The 20,540-nt window shown below is 44.7% G+C and overlaps 1 protein-coding gene across 6 annotated transcripts in view; it reads left to right on the forward strand.

Moving 5' to 3' along the window:
* LOC130275433 (uncharacterized oxidoreductase YtbE-like) overlaps nt 1–20,540 on the forward strand; it is a 189,033-nt gene that overhangs the window by 17,005 nt on the left and 151,488 nt on the right. For all 6 annotated transcript variants that reach the window (XM_056523387.1, XM_056523388.1, XM_056523389.1 and 3 more), the window contains one exon: nt 3,583–3,831. In XM_056523387.1, the coding sequence (XP_056379362.1) occupies nt 3,583–3,831 (249 nt within the window). The remainder of the gene's footprint in view (nt 1–3,582; nt 3,832–20,540) is intronic.

The raw sequence follows: 20,540 nt of genomic DNA on the forward strand, positions 1-20,540 counted from the left end.
GAGGTGCCCGCTTTCCTCTTGATAAAGCTACTTTGGTAGTGAAACATGTCAAGAGGTGCCCGCTTGCCTCTTGGTAAAGCTACTTCGGTAGTGAAACATGTTGAGGGGGGCCGTGTAAAGTGTAAAAATGTTTTTAAATCAGAAGCCATTGTCCTACATTCTCCAAGTGTAGGGGTGTTTCTGCAGGCACCCTATATTGGAAAACAAATTGAACATGGCACTTGATTTAAAAACACTTTTACACGCCCCCCCTCGACATGTTTCACTACCGAAGTAGCTTTATCAAGAGGCAAGCAGGCACCTCTTGACATGTTTCACTACCGAAGTAGCTTTATCAAGAGGCAAGCGGGCACCTCTTGACATGTTTCCCCGCTTGCCTCTTGATAAAGCTACTTCGGTAGTGAAACATGTCGAGGGGGGGCCGAGTAAAAGTGTTTTTAAATCAGATGCCATTGTCTTACATTCTCCAAGTGTAGGGGTGTTTCTGCAGGCACACTATATTTAAAAACTAATTGAACATACTCTATAGACCGGCTGGTCAGGATTGTCCTTTACATACAGGACTGTATGGCACCTGTATATTTTAAACTAATTTAGTGTGCGAATTAAAATAAAGATTGCACTTTTAATAATCACTTTTATTATTTAGGTGTATGGGAAGAAAAGTTGTTGTTTTTTGGGTTACCTGTTGGTAACCTATAAGAAAATGGTTTAGTAATTTACCCTCCATATATCTGTCTCATTAACGTGTGTGTCTCAAAAAGTTGAGAAGATTCCTGGAGAAACCAACCAGATACCTTTTTTTGGTTTTCTACCCTGAGACAATAATAATGTGGCACTAAAGTGTTACCTCCACTAGCTATACTGTACCATTATATTACTCAGGGCTAGGGTTGGCATATTTACATTTAGAGGAAGATTTATTTTTTGTACACTTTTTACATTTTTATTTTTGCCACACGGTGTACCATTCTGGGGGCAGGACTCCAGCGTTGCACGTCGTGTGACAAGTTGACATGTTTTGTTGCCCTGAGTGTTCTGCCAGAGTCATTAGTGCACAAGAAGGGTTTGTGCCCGTTGGCACGGTCTCTGAATGCTTCTCATTCATCCCTCGGAGGGTATTATACAGCCAGTCCATGAGAAGCAGCAGCTCTTGTATCCTACCAAGCTGAGCCCAACTCTCGCTGCTGAGAACCTGTCTCTAAGAATAGAATTGGTACAATTACATAATTCCCTTTTGTACTGCCCGGTCTTTTACTGGCAGAGGAAGCGCCACGCTCGCTTTGTGCGCTCCATATGGTCACAAAGTCTTTGATCCACATTTAAGTTTCACATCTACAGTACCATTCACATTGCATTTCCCGTAAAGGCATGTCTCAGGTGTCACCTTAGGAGTTAACACCAGTACCTCCTGAAAATGGTCCAGGATTCTGAGATGTGGGCTGTTGTTTTGTAGGTTCTTAAGATTGAAGAGAAATTATGTTTTTTATGAATAATTTTTAACAAGTATTATTTTTTTTTATAGAAAAAAAAGTTGCTTACTGTTTGTTAAAGTGAAACTTCAGGTGAATCTAAAAAAATACTAAAATTTATTTTAATAGGATCATCTAATGTACCAAGATAGTTAAGTGTTTCACTCTGGTCCTTCAAATGAGAATTTAGCACATGCTCTGTACTCAATAGGTCCCTAACACCATGAGAAATAACAAGATGGCTGCTTGTTATTGTACTGTCCAGGAACATTGAAAAAAATGATGGCACCTTCTCTCATATCACTCAGTACTTTGCAGGGCTGAAGCTGCACCTCACAGACCCTGCTCTGCAGCTACTGGCTGAAGCTACACCTCACAGACCCTGCTCTGCAGCTACTGGCTGAAGCTACACCTCACATACCCTGCTCTGCAGCTACTGGCTGAAGCTGCACCTCACAGACCCTACTCTGCAGCTACTGGCTGAAGCTACACCTCACAGAAGTCCTGCTCTGCAGCTACTGGCTGAAGCTGCACCTCACAGACCCTGCTCTGCAGCTACTGGCTGAAGCTGCACCTCACAGACCCTGCTCTGCAGCTACTGGCTGAAGCTGCACCTCACAGACCCTGCTCTGCAGCTACTGGCTGAAGCTACACCTCACAGACCCTGCTCTGCAGCTACTGGCTGAAGCTGCACCTCACAGACCCTGCTCTGCAGCTACTGGCTGAAGCTACACCTCACAGAAGTCCTGCTCTGCAGCTACTGGCTGAAGCTGCACCTCACAGACCCTGCTCTGCAGCTACTGGCTGAAGCTGCACCTCACAGACCCTGCTCTGCAGCTACTGGCTGAAGCTGCACCTCACAGACCCTGCTCTGCAGCTACTGGCTGAAGCTGCACCTCACAGACCCTACTCTACAGCTACTGGCTGAAGCTGCACCTCACAGAAGTCCTGCTCTGCAGCAAATGGCTGAAGCTGCACCTTACAGACTTCCTGCTGTGTAGCTATTGGCTAGAACTGAATCTCGGAGTTTACCGCTCTGCCCTGCCCTTGTATTCACTTTGTATATAATTCTGGTAATGCCAAGAGCATCTGCTCAATTTCAACAGTTTTTTCTTCTTGGATTTGATATAGAAATCAGAAAGAGGGTAATCTAAAAGGAAGAGTAACTACCAATATTATGTGCAGAGTAAATGCAGGGATGAGCCAACAGTGTGTGAGGTGCATCTTCAACCAATAATCCCATAGCAGGAACACTGTTTTAGCCAATAGGTACAGAACATGAAGTCTGTGAGGTACAGTTTCAGCCAATCAGTACAGAGCCGGTCTGGGTGATACAGCTTTATCCAATAGCTATAGAGAAGTAAGCCTGTCAGGTGCAGCTTCAGCCAATAGGTACAGAGCAGGAAGTCTGTCAGGTATAGTTTCTACCAATAATCCCAAAGCAGGAAGTCTGTGAAGGGCAGTTTCAGCCAATAATCCCATAGCCAGATGTCGTTGAGGTGCATTTAAACCAATAATCCCATAGCAGGAAGCCTGTGAGGTGCTGCTTCAGCCAATAGGTACATAGGAAGCCTGTAAGGATTAGCTTCATCCAATAGCTATAGCGCAGGAAGCATGTGAAGTGCAGTTTCAGCCAATAGGTACAGAGGAAGCCTGTAAGATGCAGCTTCAACCAATAGCTAGAGAGCAGGAAGCCTGTGAAGTGCAGTTTCAGCCAATAGGTACAGAGGACGCCTGTAAGGATTAGCTTCAGCCAATAGCTAAAGAGCAGGAAGCCTGTGAAGTGCAGTTTCAGATAATAGGTACCCAGGAAGCCTGTAAGGTGTAGCTTCAGCCAATAGCTATAGGGCAGGAAGCCTTTGGAGGGCAGTTTCAGCCAATAAGTACAGAGGAAGCCTGTGAGGTGCAGCTTCAACCAATAGCTTCAGAGGAATGAGGGATATTAGAGAAGTTTGCTTGGATTTAGCAACTTCTCGCCAAACATCTCACCATATTTAATGTCATGGACCCGGTAGAGTGTACACACAGTAGGGGCCACTTGTATTCTGCCAGTGACTGTAATTATTCTTTCAGACATTAATAGAAGTCTAATTTTGTATCTACCTCCTAGGGATGTCTCATCATGGAGGATATTCCCACAATGCACTGCTGCACGCTCTGAGATCTTGTAATATTCGGCATATTGATACAGCTAAACGATACGGAAATGAAGAATTGATTGGTAAAGCCATATCTGAAAGTGGTGTGAAGAGAGAAGATCTGTGGATCACCACTAAGCTGTGGCCTGGGGACTACGGATACGAAAACGCAACACAGGCATGTCTAGATTCCTGCAAGAGACTCGGAGTAGACTATCTAGGTATGAATATCCTGTTACTATAGATTTTGTATAGTCAATCATTTATACAGACTGTGTGTATGGACCACTTTACAACACTTGGTAGCCATGCAGAATCGGGGTTGGCATAAAAAAACTAGTTGCATTTAGTCATTTTAATGGGTTGTGTTCTAGCTTAAAGTTGTTTAATGACTTATTAAAAAAAAAGTGCCCACCACTTGGGGTTCTGACAGAATAAAAGAAAAAGTTGTACTCTCTGGTTCAAACCTCATTGCGTCCAGTGCCACCACTCTGGTCCTTTCCGCAGGGTTTGTTTACCTGGCTGCAACAATGATAACCCCGTATGTCCACGTCACAGCTGAGTGGCCTTGGTGGTCACATGGTGTAGACTTAAAAGGGTACTCCACCCCTAGAAATCTTATCCTTTGGATAGGGGATAAGATGTCTGATCGCGGGGGTCCTGCCACTGGGGACCCCTGCGATCTCCCTGCTGCACCGGCATTTGTTTAGAGTGACGGGTGGAGCGCCGGCCATCACGCCCCCTCCCATAGACTTGCGTTGTGGCTCGTGGCTCGAGCCTTCGCCCCCCATGGCCAGTCGTCCGGCACGGAGCAAAGTTCACTCCGTGCACCGGATGTCTGGGGTGCTGCAGCCGAGATCCTTTGGATAGGGGATAAGATGTCTAGGGGTTGGGTACCCCTTTAAGGCAAGTGTTTGGCTGCAGTGTTGACAAAGGTATACAGGTTTATGCACCCTAAATTTGTATTTGCGTTTGTGGCTACTGTCTGGCATTGAGTGTTGCGGCTAATCTCACTTGTAACCTTTATACCCAAGTCCTTTTTATTTTCTAGAATCTCCACTTGTTATTCCATTTATTGTATGTTTATCTATACCATCTAAGTGCATTACCTTACATTTATCAACATTAAACAATCACTTTTTCTGCTGTCCCATTTACACAACCAATTTTCTGCAGTGAATTTCCACAAAACGGCTGCTGCTGCATACAGAATTTCCGAGCTGAATTTTTTAGCTGGAACATTAACTAGGAAAGGGCCCTTAGGGTATGTTTACACTACGGAAATCAGTGAGAAAAATGTCCTCCCTTAATTCCTCTATGGATCAGTGGCCTGTCTGTTCCATGGTAAATGAAGCAGAAATAAGGCAGAAATAAGTGCCAAAATTTAAAGTCTCATTGACCTATCAGATTTTACTGACTGCTTTTGGCAAAAGATTGAACATGTTAAATCTTTTGCCCTAATTTGAATCCCTGTTGGAAGTTCCGTTACTGAACTTCCGCTGTGTGAACACAGCAGATGAAACCCTGTTGACCTTAATGGGAGTGTGCTGCAAGGTGGAATCGGCAAGAAATTTCATTCTTAAAGTTCTGTAGTGTGAATGAACCCTAAGGAGTCACACTTTGTCTTACAGAGAAGCAAACTCCAATGGGTGGCATTAGAGAGTCACCTTTCTTATTTCTGGATGAGACCTACTTTGCATGTTCTTTTTCCCCCGGTAGCATTGAATGGTCTATAAGACTCCTGATGTCATCTTGGCAGTCTTCTCACATAACCTCCTCAAATATGTGACTATCCCTGTTACATAGGGTAGGGAACAATGCAGCTTTGCGCTCACTCTACCCACTGTCCCTACCAACATGGATGATCTGCTCTGAGTGGTGACCCCCAACTAGGCGACGGTCTCTATACTTACTAAGTGCTCAGGGCTTACACTATATATCGAGAAGTCAGAAAGACCAGGTCAAAACCTGTCAGTGACAACATCAGCAACAAAACAGAGTAGAGAGGAAACAGGCCAGAGAGGACCAGGAGGACAAATACAAAACTAAATCAGAACCGAGGTCAGATTCCAAACCAGAAGGGCATATCGGAACCAAATCAGCAGACAAAAGACGGGGTCAAAGGTCACAACAAACAGTCAAGTCCACAACAAGCACAGTAATGCTGAAGATAAAATCCAATCACATTGACCACTATGTTATAAGACTGCCTGAACACATGGTATGCTGGTGCTGCACCTGATTGGCCTTGCACCCCACTCACTGATTGGGAGGTGTACCCCGCCTCCTCTGCCAAGTGACGCTCCCGGCAGTGCCGCAGAGAGGCATAACCCATCGTGTGAGAGAGGACATGTAGGTAGTTAAAGGGGTAGTCCACAAACTGTTCCGAACGCTAGAGCCGGCGCCGGGAGCTCGTGATGTCATAGCCCTGCCCCCTCATGACGTCAAACCCCACCCCTCAATGCAAGTCTATGGGAGGAGGCGTGACGCCCCCTCCCATAGACTTGCATTGAGGGGGCGGGGCGTGACATCATGAGGGGGCTATGACGTCACAAACTCCCGGCGCCGGCTCCAGCCTTCGGAACAGTTTGTTCCAAACGCTGAGCAGCAGAGTACCCCTTTAACTACCCCTTTCATCTGAGCCAGACTTGCAAAGATCTTCCTATTTGCTGCAGAGAAAAAAAAAAATTCCATTTTCAGTCCCACAAATTTTTGCATCAGCTCTGCCGCATTTACTCCCCAGGCGTTTCAGTCAACTGAAGCGTTCGGTTTAAAATTTGTCTATTGCACCTGCGACTATGAACTGTTCTAGGATTATCCAGAGGGGAAAAAAAACTCTAAACGTTTACTTGAAAACAGGAATCTTACAAAAAAGCCCAAATAATTACAGTGTAGGCCTCCTAAAATAGCCCGGACATTATGTAATTATATGTGGATCTTTCATCTCGCTCTCCGGGGAGGAAGTCGGTGTATTCCACCAACATGGACTCAACGGGCCAAAGTAGTTAAATCTGGGGAGCGGTAGACGGCAAACGTCTCTCTAAATAAAAATAGACCTTCTCTAAATCTTTAAACAATTTATGTTTCTGGAAATGTGGAAAAGTCAAAATCTACTGCATCCCGGTGGGGATAAGGTATTGAGTCCTGACAGGCTGGATTAATTTGTTAAAAAGCATATCCACCTAAATAGTAATAGAAAGATCTAGTTAAGCTGTGTTCACACTATTGCCGGAGGCTTCTATGACTGTCTATGTCACAGGTCCCATCCAGTATACCAGACAGAATAGCGCAGCATGCATAGCAGAACAACGGAAGGAACAACAGTAGCGTAAAATTAGATTTAGTATTAAAGGGGTACTCTGGTGGAAAACATATTTTTTTTTAGGTCTTTATAAGTCAACTGGTGCCAGAAAGTTAAACACATTTGTAAATTACTTCTGTTAAAAAATCTTTACCCTTCCAGTACTTTTTAGCAGCTGTATGCTACCGAGGAAATTCTGATCTTTTTGAATTTCTTTTTTGTCTTGTCCACATTGCTCTCTGCTGATACCTCTGTCCATGTCAGGAACTGTCCAGAGCAGTATAGGTTTGCTATGGGGATTTTCTCCTGCTCTGGACAGTTCCTGATATGGGCATCAGGTGTCAGCAGAGAGCACTGTGGACAAGACAAAAAAGAAATTAAAAAAGAACAGAATTTTTTCTGTAGCATACAGCTGCTAAAAAGTACAGGAAGGGTAAAGATTTTTTTAATAGAAGTCATTTACAAATCTGTTTAACTTTCTGGCTCCAGTTCATAAAAAGAAAAAAAAATAGTTTTCCACCGGAGTACCCCTTTTAATCCACTTCTTTTCTATTCATATCAGTCTTGGTTCAGCTGGTTTTGCGCTGACTAGACTGGGGTGCAAAGTCGACAAAAATTCCCTGGTTTGCACCTGTACCCCCCAAATATATGATCAAGAACAGAACCAAGTAGTGTGGACTTCACTGCAGGATGATTCCTAGGTCTTAGTCTCCAGAATAGTCACCCTTTGGGTCTATTCACATGGCAGAATTTCCGCTTGCGGAATTACGCCTCAAATTAAAGCCCATAGACTTTTATAGTATTCCATACTCCCATTCACACTTCTTAATTTCCGCATTGCAGGAATTCAGAAGTGTGAATGGGAGTACGAAATCCCATGGAAGTCTATGGGCTTTAATTTGAGGCGGAATTCTGCAAGTGGAAATTCTGCCGTGTGAATAGACCCTTTGGCAGAGAGACCCAGTAGCAGTGACAGAAGAGGAACCAGACCAGGAGCTGATTCCAGGGACTTGGAAAGTAGGGGCTTAGTCCAGACTCATCCCAGGGAAGTGGTCAGGAACTGGAAGGGGGTCACAGCACGCGTATGTGCTTTTACACCACAGGAATATGATCAGGAGCAGAACGAAGGCTTGTCGCCTGGAGAGAGCAATTTAGGAATCCAAGAGACAAGGGAAGAGCGCCTTTAGGAACAGCCAGAAAAGTCATGATCAGGTGTGGTGCTACAAGGACCGTTTGGGAAATACAGTGGGCAGAGCTGGAACATGGAACCACGAACAAGACCAGAAAAAGTCCAGGAAACAAGGAACCCATTAGAATTCGAGGAACAGCTGCTAGACCCCTCCAGATCAGGAATTGCTATGGACTGACACTTTGGCAGTGAGTAGCAGACCTGGCTGGGTTTAAAGGGGTTATCCAGAAAAAACTTTATATATATATATATATATATATATATATCAACTGGCTCCAGAAAGTTAATTAGATTTGTAAATTACTTCTATTAAAAAAATATTAATCCTTTCAGTACTTATGAGCTTCTGAAGTTAAGGTTGTTCTTTTCTGTCTAAGTGCTCTCTGATGACACGTGTCTCGGAAACCACCCAGTTTAGAAGCAAATCCCCATAGCAAACCTCTTCTAAACTGGGCGGTTCCCGAGACACGTGTCATCAGAGAGCACTTAGACAGAAAAGAACAACCTTAAAAATAACTTCAGAAGCTCATAAGTACTGAAAGGATTAAGATTTTTTAATGGAAGTAACTTACAAATCTGTATAACTTTCTGGAGCCAGTTGAGATAGAGATATATATATATATATATATATATATATATATATATATATATATATATAAAAAAAAAAATAGTCCTTGAAGAAAGGGAAGTGGGGCCGCTGTGCTGGGGGAGAGAATCCTGGAAGAGGTGGCAGAGTATTTAAACTAGGTAAGTGGGGGGAGGATAATAAAGTAAAGCAAGCAGATAGTGGGACAGACAGGTAAGAGAGGGGTCAGGACATAATGATGGGTGGAGAGGAGACCTGTGGGGGGAGGTTAAAGGGGTACTCCGCTGGCCAGCATTCGGAAGGAAATGTTACCAACGCTGTTTTTGCGGTGCAGGGGTTGGCCACGCCCCTTGTGATGTCCTGGTCACGCCCCCTCAATGCAAGTCAATGGGAGGGGGCGTGACGGCAGTCACGCCCCCTCCCATAGACTTGCATTGAGGGGGCATGGCCATGACATCACAATGGGCGTGGCCGACCCCCGCAGCATGAAAACAGCATTCGGAACATTCACTTCCGAACGCTGGCCAGTGGAGTACCCCTTTAAGAGCAGTGGATAAGGAAATCCATGTGTTACAAACCAGCAGTGAAAATAAATGTAGCCCATATAAATGTACCCCCCAATAACTAAAAAAAATCCCATTAGCCCCAATAACTAAAAAAATCCCACTAGCCCCAATAACTCAAAAAATCCCATTAGTGAGATTGTATGTGTAAAACTTGATGGAAATGTAAAGTGTATGTTCACAAATGCCAGAAGCCTAGCAAATAAAATGGGGGAGCTTGAGGCCTTGATATTGGAGGAACATATTGATATAGTTGGGGTCACTGAGAGATGGCTGACTCCTCACATGACTGGGCTGTCACGCCCCTCCCATAGACTTGCATTGAGGGGGCGGGTTGTGATGTCTTGAGGGGGCGGGGCAATGATGCCACGAGCTCCCGGCTCCAGCGTTCAGAACAGTTTGTTCCAAACACTGAGCTGCGGAGTACCCCTTTAACTATCCAGATATAGATTGGGGTCGGGTGTTGGCTAAAACTACAAAGGGGAAACAATTTCCTAAATCGAGGATAATCGAGGATAATTTTATGGGCCAGTTTGTGGAGGACCCAACAAGAAGTGATGCCTTGTAGGATCTGATCATTTCCAACAACGCAGAGCTGGTTGGTAATGTAACTGTGCGGGAAAACCTTGGTAATAGCGACCACAATATAGTTACTTTTGACTTAAATGGGCACTCTCATTAAATCAAATTTTTGCTATTGCACTCCTTATGGTAAATAAAAAATATTTCTAATATACTTTGTTTAAAAAAAAATAAAAAGTTTTCTATGTTTTATTTGTGCTTAAAAAAGCTCAAGAGCACATTTTCCCCCATCTTATACACAGACTTTGGACCGAAGTGCAGCCTGGAGTGCTGAGAGGGGGGGGGGGGGTTGTCCAACCAACAGCATATGGCAGTTAAGTGTAAGAGGAGCTATGATTGGATGAGGCTGGACACCCCCTCCCCTCAGCACTCCAGGCTGCACTTCCTGTGTTTGGGCTTCAGTCCAAAGTCTGTGTATAAGATGGGGGAAAATGTGCTCTTGAGCTTTTTTTAAGCACAAATAAAACATAGAAAACTTCATTATTTTTTATTTTTTTTTAAATAAAGTATATTGGAAATATTTTTTATTTACCATTTTATTTTTTATTTACTATTTTAATGAGAGTTACCCTTTAAAGTGTAGAAAACAAAAGGCAGGTTGGGAGGGCAAAAACCTATAATTTTAAAAAGGCAAATTTCTCTGCGCTGAGAGCTGCACGACAGGACATAGACTGGGGGGAGGTCTTCTCAAATACTGATACAGACGGTAAATGGGAAATTTTCAAATCAACACTGAATAACTATACAGCTAAATTTATTTCTAAGGGGAACAAGTATAAACGATTAAAACTAAAACCTACATGGCTGACTATTGATGTTAAAAGATTAAAACTAAAACCTACATGGCTGACTATTGATGTTAAAAGAGCAATAAACAACAAAAAAACAGCTTTCAAAAAATACAAATCTGAGGGGTCAGTTATTGCATTTAAACATTACAAAGAGCTTAATAAAAATTTGTAAAAATGTTATAAAAATAGCAAAGATTCAAAATGAGACAGGTGGCCAAAGAAAGCAAAATAAATCCTAAGTATTTTTTTAGATATATAAATGCAGAAAAACTTTTGGGTGAAAAAATGCTGTCCCTGCAGCTATTGTCTGTGTGTCTCTATGAGGAGTCCAAAAACAGGAAGTGAGGGCGGGACAGGCAGGGATCTGTGCAGACTTCTGGCTTGTCAATTATCCTGATATAGGAGCATGTTATAGAGCAGGGCTCTCAAACTCAAATTATCCGGGGGCCACTGGAGGTAGCATCTGGGTGAGGCTGGGCCGCATGCGCCCATTACATATAATGCCCTCATCATATGCCCCTCATCATCCACCAGCAACACCCTCCACCAGCAGTAGCACCCCCATCATCCACCAGAAACCCCCCCATTCCCCCTACCCCGTGTGGTAATAGCATGAGCTGACGGATGATTGGGGTGCTACTTCTGGGGGTTCCCCACATTAGGTAGGCAGCAGGTTCCCCACATTAGGTAGTAGCAGGTTCCCCACATTAGGTAGGCAGCAGGTTCCCCGCATTAGGTAGGCAGCAGGTTCCCCACATTAGGTAGTAGCAGGTTCCCCACATTAGGTAGCAGCAGGTTCCCCACATTAGGTAGCAGCAGGTTCCCCACATTAGGTAGGCAACAGGTTCCCCACATTAGGTAGGCAGCAGGTTCCCCACATTAGGTGGGCAGCAAGTTCCCCACATTAGGTAGGCAGCAGGTTCCCCACATTAGGTAGTAGCAGTTTCCCCACATTAGGTAGTAGCAGGTTCCCCACATTAGGTAGTAGCAGGTTCCCCACATTAGGTAGAAGCAGGTTCCCCACATTAGGTAGAAGCAGGTTCCCCACATTAGGTAGAAGCAGGCTCCCCACATTAGGTAGTAGCAGATTCCCCACATTAGGTAGTAGCAGGTTTCCCACATTAGGTAGGCAGCAGGTTTCCCACATTAGGTAGTAGCAGTTTCCCCACATTAGGTAGTAGCAGGTTCCCCACATTAGGTAGTAGCAGGTTCCCCACATTAGGTAGAAGCAGGTTCCCCACATTAGGTAGAAGCAGGCTCCCCACATTAGGTAGTAGCAGATTCCCCACATTAGGTAGTAGCAGGTTTCCCACATTAGGTAGCATTTTCGATTTCCCCCCCCCCCCCCCCCCCCCCCCGACTCACTCACACACACACACACACACACACACACAGACACCCACACATGCACAGACAGACACACACATGCACACACACATAGACAGACACACACACATGCACACACACATAGACAAACAGACACACATGCACACACACATAGACAGACAGACATACACACATGCACACACACATAGACAGACAGACAGACACACACACATGCACACACAAACCGACACACACACATGCACACACACATAGACAGACACCCACACATGCACACACACATAGACAGACAGACACACACAAGCAGACAGACAGACACCCACACATGCACACACACATAGACAGACATACACACACACACACATGCACACACGCAGACAGACACACACACACACACACACATAGACAACCTTACCTGTCCTGCACTGCGCTTCTCCTCTCTGGAGTAGTGAATAAAACTGTCTCTTGAAGTGTTCTGTGTCCCGAATAGTTCTGAGTCACTGTGCTGAGACACTGTGATTGGTTGATGGGGGGGCGTGTGCAGTCTCTGCTCCACTCAGGACACAGAACTGCTTCAAGTCACAGTTTTCTTCACTACATACCTGGCGCGGGTCACAAACTTGTTCCGCGGGCCGCAAATGGCCTGCGGGCCGGGAGTTTGAGACCCCTGTTATAGAGCCTCAGTGCACACTGTCCTGCTTTTTCTTAGTGCACAGATCCCTGCTTGTCCTCCCTCACTTCCTGTATTTGGACTCCTCATAGAGACATACAGGCAATAGCTGCAGGGACAAAAATATACACATTTTTAAACCGATGTAAAATACAAATATACTTATAAAGGTATTATCTACATTATGTAAAAAAAATTTGTTGACGACAGGTACACTTTAAGGTCTTTGGGTTTGGAAACTTTAGTTTGTAACTGGATTGAAAACTGTCTTAAGGATCGTACCCAGAGAGTGGTGGTCAATGATTTGTACTCTGATTGGTCCCTGATTATTAGTGGTGTCTGGGCATCCACTTGGCAAATGAAGTTCAATGTGGATAAATGTAAAGTTATGCATCTGGGTACTAATAACCTGCAGAATCGTATGTCTTGGGGGGGATTAAACTGGGAAAGTCATTGGCAGAGAAGGATCTGGGTGACTTGTAGATCACAGACTACAGAATAGCATGCAATGTCAGGCTGCTGCTTCCAAAGCCGGCAGGATATTGTCATGTATCAAAAGAGGCATGGACTCAAGGGACAGGGACATAATACTCCCCCTTTATAAAGCATTGGTACGGCCTCACCTGGAATATGCTGTTCAGTTTTTGTCTCCAGTCCATAAAAGGGACACTGCGGAGTTGGAAAGGGTACAGAGACGTGATACTAAACTAATATGGGGCATGGAACATCTTAGCTATGAGGAGCGATTAAAGGAGTTACAATTGTTTAGTCTTGAGAAGAGACGTTTAAGGGGGGATATGATCAATGTATATAAGTATATTAATGGCCCATACAAAAAATATGGAGAAAAACTGTTCCAGGTTAAACCCCCACAAAGGACAAGAGGGCACTCCCTCCGTCTTTTTTTTTATTTTATTTTTTTACATTTTTTATTGTTATTACACGAATTTACAGATTTTCATAAAAATAAAAACATTCATCCATATTTTCAAATGGTTTCAATTCCTACCAAATATTAGCTGGCTTTGTTAACAAAAGAAACAGACAAAAAAAGAAAGCAAAAATAAGAATAACAAATACAGAAAATTGAGCACTCTCTGAATTACCCAAGAGCTGTACACAGGGGGGGAGGGGGGGGGGGGGGGGAAGAAAATGGGGGGAAATGGGGGGATCCCTTCATCTCTCTCCATCTCCACGGTCCCCCTCACCCTCTATTTATCCATTTATTCCAAATTAGTCTATATTTGTCTATTAGTCCCCTTTTTGTGTATATCGCTTTCTCCAAGCCACTATCTGCTCCATTTTCCTAATAAAATGTTTCTTTGTCGGAGGACTTGGATCTTTCCAGAATTGCGCTATTAATTTTCTGGCATTTTATAGCAATCTGCCAAAGGCAGTTTTAGTATAGGCTGATATTGTTAGGCCATCCAGGCAGCCCAGCATACAAGTTTTTAGTTCCATAGGTATGACAATATCCCAAACCTCTAAAATAAGCTCTGTTATTGATTTCCAATATCTCTGAGTATATACGCGCTCACAGAACATATGTATAATTTCTGCATTCTCTTGTAGACACTGCGGGCATTTTGCATCCTTTCGATACCCAATCCTATAAAGAAGGGCGGGGGTTGTAAACGACCTATACAAGAATATAATTGAGTTAATATTGCCCCTTCAGCAAGTGCCTGATTCGGTATATTATCCGTCTGGAGATGAAAAGGTTTGGTCTCAAGGGGCGACACGCCTTCTTTACCATAAGAACTGTGAACTTATGGAACAGTCTACCTCAGGAACTGGTCACATCAGGAACAGTTGAAAGCTTTAAAAAATGGCTAGATAAATTCTTGGAACGAAATAACATTAATGTTAAAATCCCATCCCTCCCCCTTCATCCCACCACACCCCTTCCCTTCAATTCCTTGGTTGAACTTGATGGACGTATGTATTTTTTCAACCATACTATGTAACTATGTAAGAGTAGGATGCAGACACCTGATCCACAAAATACAGGGGGTGTGTTGAATAGCAAGCGTTCTCACATCCAGGAAGCAGTATCCATATCTTTGTTGCATTATCACACCATTCTGAGGCAACAAAGACAGAACAACATGAGACAACCAGGAACAAATGCCGGCTTAAAGGACATCTGCAGCGTTACCAACACTTATTCCCTATCCTCAAGATAGGGGATAAGTGTTTGTTCGCGGGGGGTCCGAACGCTGGGGCCCCCGACGATCTCCTGTACGGGGCCGCGGCTCTCCCGTGCAGGGGGCGTGCCAACCGCAGCATGACGTTGCGGCCAGCACGCCTCCTCCATACATCTCTATGGCAGAGGCGGGGAGGCAGCGTTCGTGCCTCCCTGCATCCCCCATAGAACTGTATGGGGACGGGGAGGAGACGGGGCATCACCGCGACCTCTAGGTCGACGCTACACGCCTTAGCGCTCACCATGAGCGCTTATGGCGATGCCCCGTTAGGGAGATCCGGGGGGGGGGGGTCCCAGCCATTGGACCCCCCGCGATCAAACACTTATATAAGTGTAATGCCGCTGCAGTTGTCCTTTAATGAGGTACTCCGGTCGGAAACAATTTTTTTTAAATCAACTGGTGCCAGAAAGTTAAACAGATTTGTAAGTGACTTCTATTTAAAAATCTTTATTCTTTCAGTACTTATCAGCTGCTGTTTGCTCCAGAGGAAGTTGTGTAGATCTTTCCAATCTGACCACATTGCTCTCTGCTGACACCTCTGTCCATGTCAGGAACTGTCCAGAGCAAGAGAGGTTTGTTATAGGGATTTGCTCCTGCTCTGGACAGTTCCTGACATGGACAGAGTTGTCAGCAGAGAGCACTGTGGTCAGACTGGAAAGAACTACACAACTTCCTCTGGAGCATACAGCAGCTGATAAGTACTGGAAGGATTAATATTTTTAAATAGAAGTAATTTACAAATCTGTTTATCTTTCTGGCACCAGTTGATTTTAAAGAAATTGTTTTCCACCAGAGTACCCCTTTAAACAGACCACTAGGATCAAAGGCTGTGATCATCAACCAGCGCCTATTGCATAGAAACGTGGTGCAGGCACTGAATATGCAGGAGGATGGAGCTGGAACAGCTTGTTGTGAGGATTTTATATCCGTTCTGTGACTTTACTTCTTCATTTTAAGCAGATCTGTTACATTTACCACACTCCATATATATTAGGAGCCTGTGTAAGTGCAAGATGAGACAAAATATTCAGTATTATCATTTTGCACTTCATGAGGTCCAGAATAAATTGGCCATCAGTAGTTCTGCATTCTTTTTGCTGAATTTTATGGGTTTGCCACAATAAGGGTAGATGCTTTTACTGGATCTCTGGAATCTCCTTTCCTCCTGGTACTTTCCTCGTGTTCTCTTAGGTTAGGTTCACAATACAGAAAATTCCGAGGGTAATTCCGAGAGTAATCCCATGGCTGACACAGTGCACACTGTGGAATTCCAGCAGCGGATGTTTTGCTACTGAACTTCTTCTGGCGAAAGAATGCTCTTGCTCGTTCTCTAGGTGGAAACCACCTGGAATACATTGCCGTCTATGGGAATGGCAATGTATGCTTGGTCCCTGACCTACTGATTTGGAATCTCCGTCTGGATTTTCTTCGGTCGGAAATTCTATAATGTGACCCTAGCCTAACACTTCCTTGAAAAACAGCTCAAAAGTGTGTTGAGCTGGTCACCACACCTGCAAAGAAGACTATACCGCGCATGCTCACCGTGCAACGTCACATGCTTGTTAGTCTAATGCTGCATTGCTACAGTGCCTGGAATTTATCATTTAGTCTAAGAATCGGTATAATAAAAGGACATAACCATTGAAAGCTATCCCCAAACAGTGGTAAGATTTGGGTAGAAACAAAGCTCCCCCGCACCCAGCAGTTGCTCCACCCATTGAAGCAGACAGGCTCCCTTTGTACACCTGACTAGTGATGTAATGTCTCAGGCTGCACTGCAACCTGGGAAAACCTGAGACGACACTCATTTTGTATGCTGTTAAAAATGAACATCAGGGGAAAGATTGCATAAGAATAATGAGACCAGCCATCACACACAGGTACAGACACTATATTATGAACTGCACTAACTTTACGTTATGTTAGCATCCATGAGCGGGTACTATGTAACTACTTTACGGTAAAATCTTGATAGTGAGTCTGATCCACCTTTCCCCTGCACTAGCTTTTACTATTATGTTTGTCCAGTGACCGGCAGTAACCTCTCTGTGCCACCGTACACACCGTACACGTCACCTATATGATCTTGATATTTTAAAGGGGTATTCCGGGCAAAAACATTTTATTCCCTATCCAAAGGATAGGGGAAAAGATGTCTGATCGCGGGGGGCCCGCTGCTGAGACCCCCCCGCGATCTCCCTGCAGCAGCCGCATGCTATGGTCTGGGGACGGGACTGGGGACGTGACATCATGCCACGCCCCCTCCATTCATGTCTATGGGAGGGGGCGTGACGCCCCCTCCCATAGACATGAATGGAGGGGGTGTGGCGTCACGTCCCCGGAGGCTTCCGAAACTGGAGATGCAGCACCCACATAGAAGGTCTCAGCAGCGGGCCCCCCGCGATCAGACATCTTATCCTCTATCCTTTGGATAGGGGATAAGATGTTTTTGCCCAGAAAACCCCTTTAATGTATATACCAGGCACAAAAGAGGACATTGGGGATGGCACCACTGCAAATACACGTACAACTGACCTAGATGATGTCAACCAAATAATAGTGGTAAGGTAAAAAAACAGTACAGGATATAATATAAATTTAAGAACAAAATAACGGTAAGAAAGTAGAAAAAAGGAATTGGCACTCACCTATTAAAATTTAGTCCATCTTTATTTCCAACGCAAAAAACAGCTGGCCGCCCGTAGGGACAAAGTGAAAGCGTTTCAGTCGGAGCTCAGCCTTGCCTATTTTTTCTACTTTCTTACCATAATAATGAATAAACTTCTACATGTATAATTTTTGCATCATGTCAGGCTGCAACGTACGTCAGATTTTAGAGTGTTCGAAGGCAAAGACAAAGAGCGGAAATTGAAATCGTTGTAAATAGATCTTAATGAAGTCTCTATTGTTTATCGGCTTCTTCAGAACTAGACAGGTTACAGTCCCGCTTTATTTTTCTTTAACACGAGATTGTTTTTCTTGTAACTTCATTGAACTGGTCATAAGAAGGAAAGGATGTCTCCAATTATTCTTCATGCGAGGCTTTGTAGTAGGGAGATGGAATGTCAGATAAATAAACTTTCAGAGAGCATCCCCTTACAAAGTACACAAGAGTAAAGACTCTGGCAGCCTAAAAAAGAGAAAGCGGACCTAAGATTTGGTCACATTGACCCTGGTATTTCATCCATTAAAGGGGTATTCCAAGATTTTTATTTTTTATTTGACTGTGCTACAGGGGCTGCCTCGATGTTTATTTTTAACAGCATACAAAATCAGTGTTGTCTCAGGTTTTCCCAGGTTGCAGTGCGGCCCGAGACATTACATCACTAGCCAGGTGATGAAAGGAAGCATGTCTGTGTGTCTTCAATGGGTGGAGCGACTGCTGGATGGGTGGGAAGATCATTCTCCGCAGGGTTACAGGGAATTGTCCCAGGTGTGCTTCAATGGGTGGGGTAGCTGATGTGTGGGAGGGAGAAAAGTGACTTCACACTTACAAACAAGGGATCCTGGGACTTGTAGTTGGAGGGAGGTAACGCCGGCAGGAAATAGCAATTTCACAAAAAGAAAGCCACAGTGTTATGGTGGACTCACAACACAGCCATTTAGATTGAAGAAAAGCACAGATCCTTCCTAAACATGTCCATTACTGTCTGGCAGGTAATTATTAAAAACACCTTATGGTGGAGAACCCCTTTAAAGGGATTGTCTGCTGAGTATATGAAAATTATGTACAGGGCTATGTTCTCCAAATAGAGAGGGCTCCCGTAGGTTTGTTGAAGGCTAGAGATGCATCAAGGACAGATAACAGGACACTTACTGAAATCAATTGACTTACTGGTTGACTATTGAGTGTTTGAAATGGTGCGCTGATCGATCAAGTTAGGAAGATATCATACTAGAATTTATGGAGTGAAGGAGGGAATAAAATTGAAAGCGCACTCACCGATACTTTAGAAGGTTAAAAGATAATTTTTTATTCAGTACATTAAAAGCTTCTGCTGGGTGGATAGATACAAAGAGGGGAGCTATTCAAGTGACAACTTTTTAGCACAGGGGTCCTCAAACTACGGCCCGCGGGCCACATGCGGCCCGCGGAGCGCATTTACCTGGCCCGACGGGTGTTTTTGCCTTAGGACATCCCTGTGTTCCAAAAGATTCTTTCGGAACACAAGGATGCCTCTGAAGTCCCTGCGGCCCGCGTTTACTTTAAAAACGCGGGGACCGCCGGGAACAGGTGCACGCAGCGACGTCACTGACGTCCCATGCGTGCGCCCATGGCAACCGAGCGTGGAGCAGAAGAGAAGAAGCAAGGACGCGCACGCTGGTAGTAGGTAAGTGTTTACCAGCGGCGCGTCCCTTCAGTGTTCTGACCACCGATCCTCCGGTCCTGCTATGGCCGGAGCGGTGGTAGGAACACTGAAATGGGGCAGTACACAGGCATACAGCCTCCAGCCATACTTTATGGTTGGAGGCTGTATGCCTGTGGGGGAACATACTGCCAACATAGTTTGGGGGACTATACTGCCAGCCTAATGTGGGGGTCTATACTGTACCTAATGTGGGGGTCTATACTGCACCTAATGTGGGGAACTATACTGCACCTAATGTGGGGAACTATACTGCACCTAATGTGGGGAACTATACTGCCAACCTAATGTGGGGGACTATATTGCACCTAATGTGGGGGACTATACTGCACCTAATGTGGGGGGACTATACTGCACCTAATGTGGGGGAACTATACTGCATCTAATGTGGGGGAACTATACTGCACCTAATGTGGTGGAGCTATACTGCACCTAATGTGGGGGAACTATACTGCCAGCCTAATGTGGGGGACTATATTGCACCTAATGTCGGGGGACTATACTGCCAGCCTAATGTGGGGGACTATATTGCCAGCTTAATGTGGGGGACTATATTGCACCTAATGTGGGGGAACATACTGCCAATGTAATGTGGGGGACTATATTGCACCTAATGTGGGGGAACATACTGCCAGCCTAATGTGGGGGACTATACTGCCAGCCTAATGTGGGGGACTATATTGCACCTAATGTGGGGGAACATACTGCCAGCCTAATGTGGGGTACTATATTGCACCTAATGTGGGGGACTATACTGCCAGCCTAATGTGGGGGACTATATTGTATCTAATGTGGGGGAACTATACTGCCAGCCTAATGTGGGGGACTATATTGCACCTAATGTGGGGGACTATATTGCACCTAATGTGGGGGAACATACTGCCAACGTAATGTGGGGGACTATATTGCACCTAATGTGGGGGAACATACTGCAAGCCTAATGTGGGGGACTATATTGCACCTAATGTGGGGGAACATACTGCAAGCCTAATGTGGGGGGACTATACTGCCAGCCTAATGTGGGGGACTATATTGCACCTAATGTGGGGGACTATACTGCCAGCCTAATGTGGGGGACTATATTGCACCTAATGTGGGGGGACATACTGCCAACGTAATGTGGGGGACTATATTGCACCTAATGTGGGGGAGCTATACTGCCAGCCTAATGTGGGGGACTATATTGCACCTAATGTGGGGGAACTATACTGCACCTAATGTGGGGGAACTACAACCTAATGTGGGTGAGCTATACTGCACCTAATGTGGGGGGGGGGGGGACTACAACCTAATGTAGGGGAACTACTACCTAATGTGGGGGAACTATACT

This window comes from Hyla sarda, chromosome 6, assembly GCF_029499605.1.
Source record: "Hyla sarda isolate aHylSar1 chromosome 6, aHylSar1.hap1, whole genome shotgun sequence".
Taxonomy (NCBI): Eukaryota; Metazoa; Chordata; class Amphibia; order Anura; family Hylidae; genus Hyla; species Hyla sarda.